Source organism: Cyprinodon variegatus, unplaced genomic scaffold, assembly GCF_000732505.1.
Source record: "Cyprinodon variegatus isolate N-32 unplaced genomic scaffold, C_variegatus-1.0 Scaffold2123, whole genome shotgun sequence".
In the NCBI taxonomy this organism is placed as follows: Eukaryota; Metazoa; Chordata; class Actinopteri; order Cyprinodontiformes; family Cyprinodontidae; genus Cyprinodon; species Cyprinodon variegatus.
Genome location: NW_015152576.1, coordinates 12015 through 13320, shown reverse-complemented (window position 1 = coordinate 13320; position 1306 = coordinate 12015). Strand labels below are relative to the sequence as shown.

The 1306-nt window shown below is 42.8% G+C and overlaps 1 protein-coding gene across 1 annotated transcript in view; it reads left to right on the top strand.

The window, feature by feature from the left end:
* The window catches only part of f3 (coagulation factor III (thromboplastin, tissue factor)), a 7033-nt gene that overhangs the window by 1435 nt on the left and 4292 nt on the right, over positions 1–1306 (top strand). Inside the window, exon 2 of the mRNA XM_015405302.1 lies at positions 200–320. Coding sequence (XP_015260788.1) covers positions 200–320 — 121 coding nt within the window. The remainder of the gene's footprint in view (positions 1–199; positions 321–1306) is intronic.

The window sequence follows — 1306 nt, the reverse complement described above, 5'->3', positions numbered from 1 at the left end:
GGGGTACAGAGCGGTGATTAGCTCTCCTGGCCCCGGGGCCGGGTCGGGGTACAGAGCGGTGATTAGCTCTCCTGGCCCCGGGGCCGGGTCGGGGTACAGAGCGGTGATTAGCTCTCCTGGCCCCGGGGCCGGTGATTAGCTGTTTAAAACCCAGCAAAGCTTTATTGTGATGAAGTCTGACCTTTCATGTGACCAACAGGGGCTGCAGACTCATATCCTCCAGCTCACAACCTCACTTGGACCTCCATCAACTTCAAAACCCTCCTGAGCTGGGCCCCCAAACCTTCGGCCGATTACTCCTACACCGTGGAGTTCTCTGTGTGAGTACTACCTGGAAACTTTCAGAGTATACAGGTCCTTAGATGCTGCAGGTCAACAGATCAGTTACTAACAGGTACCAGTCTAAGAACTAGAACTCTATCCAGCAGGAAGGCTGGATATCTACTTCCTTATATACAACTACAGCTACTACTGCATCCAGGGCTGGATAAATGCTGCAAGCCGGCCCAGACATTATTGGTCTTCAGCATTTTACCAAAAAACCTTAATAACAGTGTTGAGCTCATTATACAGCCAGAAAATCATCCCTGCTAAGAACAGGTGGGATGGATAGTTCAACAGAGCTATGGCTCTCGCAAATTGATTAAAAAGAAATCTAGCATTATTCTTATTCTTCTCAATTAATGAAGAGAAATATAATGACCCAGCTTTGCAAAGAGTCTTTTTACACAGCTATAAACCATTTCAGACTAAGCAGAACACCCCAAGAAAGGAAGAGTGTCTCTCATAGACTAACCAATGCTTAAAGAAATGGAGCTCAGACTTTAACCAGGTAGTCTGCTTCCTATGGAACAACATCAACAAGATCATTAGGTTTTGAAGGGCAATAAGGGACCAAATTCTTGATTAAGACGTTAAGATGTTACGAAGTTATCCTGCTAGGATCTACAATAATTAAACCATCTTTCAGGAATTTTTAAAACTCAGTTAGCTAAACCTCAGAAGTTGTGAAAAATGGGCAGAGTATTTCTGTTATGATATTTCTTCTCAATGCCGTATGTCAGCAAAAGATCCAAAGTATGAAGATGAGAATGTGTGGGACTATTCACATTTTGAACAAAGCCAATAGTGTCTAAGATAGCATTAAAGGCTGCTCTTAAGCCAGGGACGTGGCTAGACCTATTTTAGGGTGGCTGAAGTCATCCCTTTGTTGGTATTAGCCACCCCATAATTATTTTGCGATTTTTATTGTTATTTTCTTATTTATTGATTTTTTCTCCATATTACCCCAAAAAATTGCAGTAAA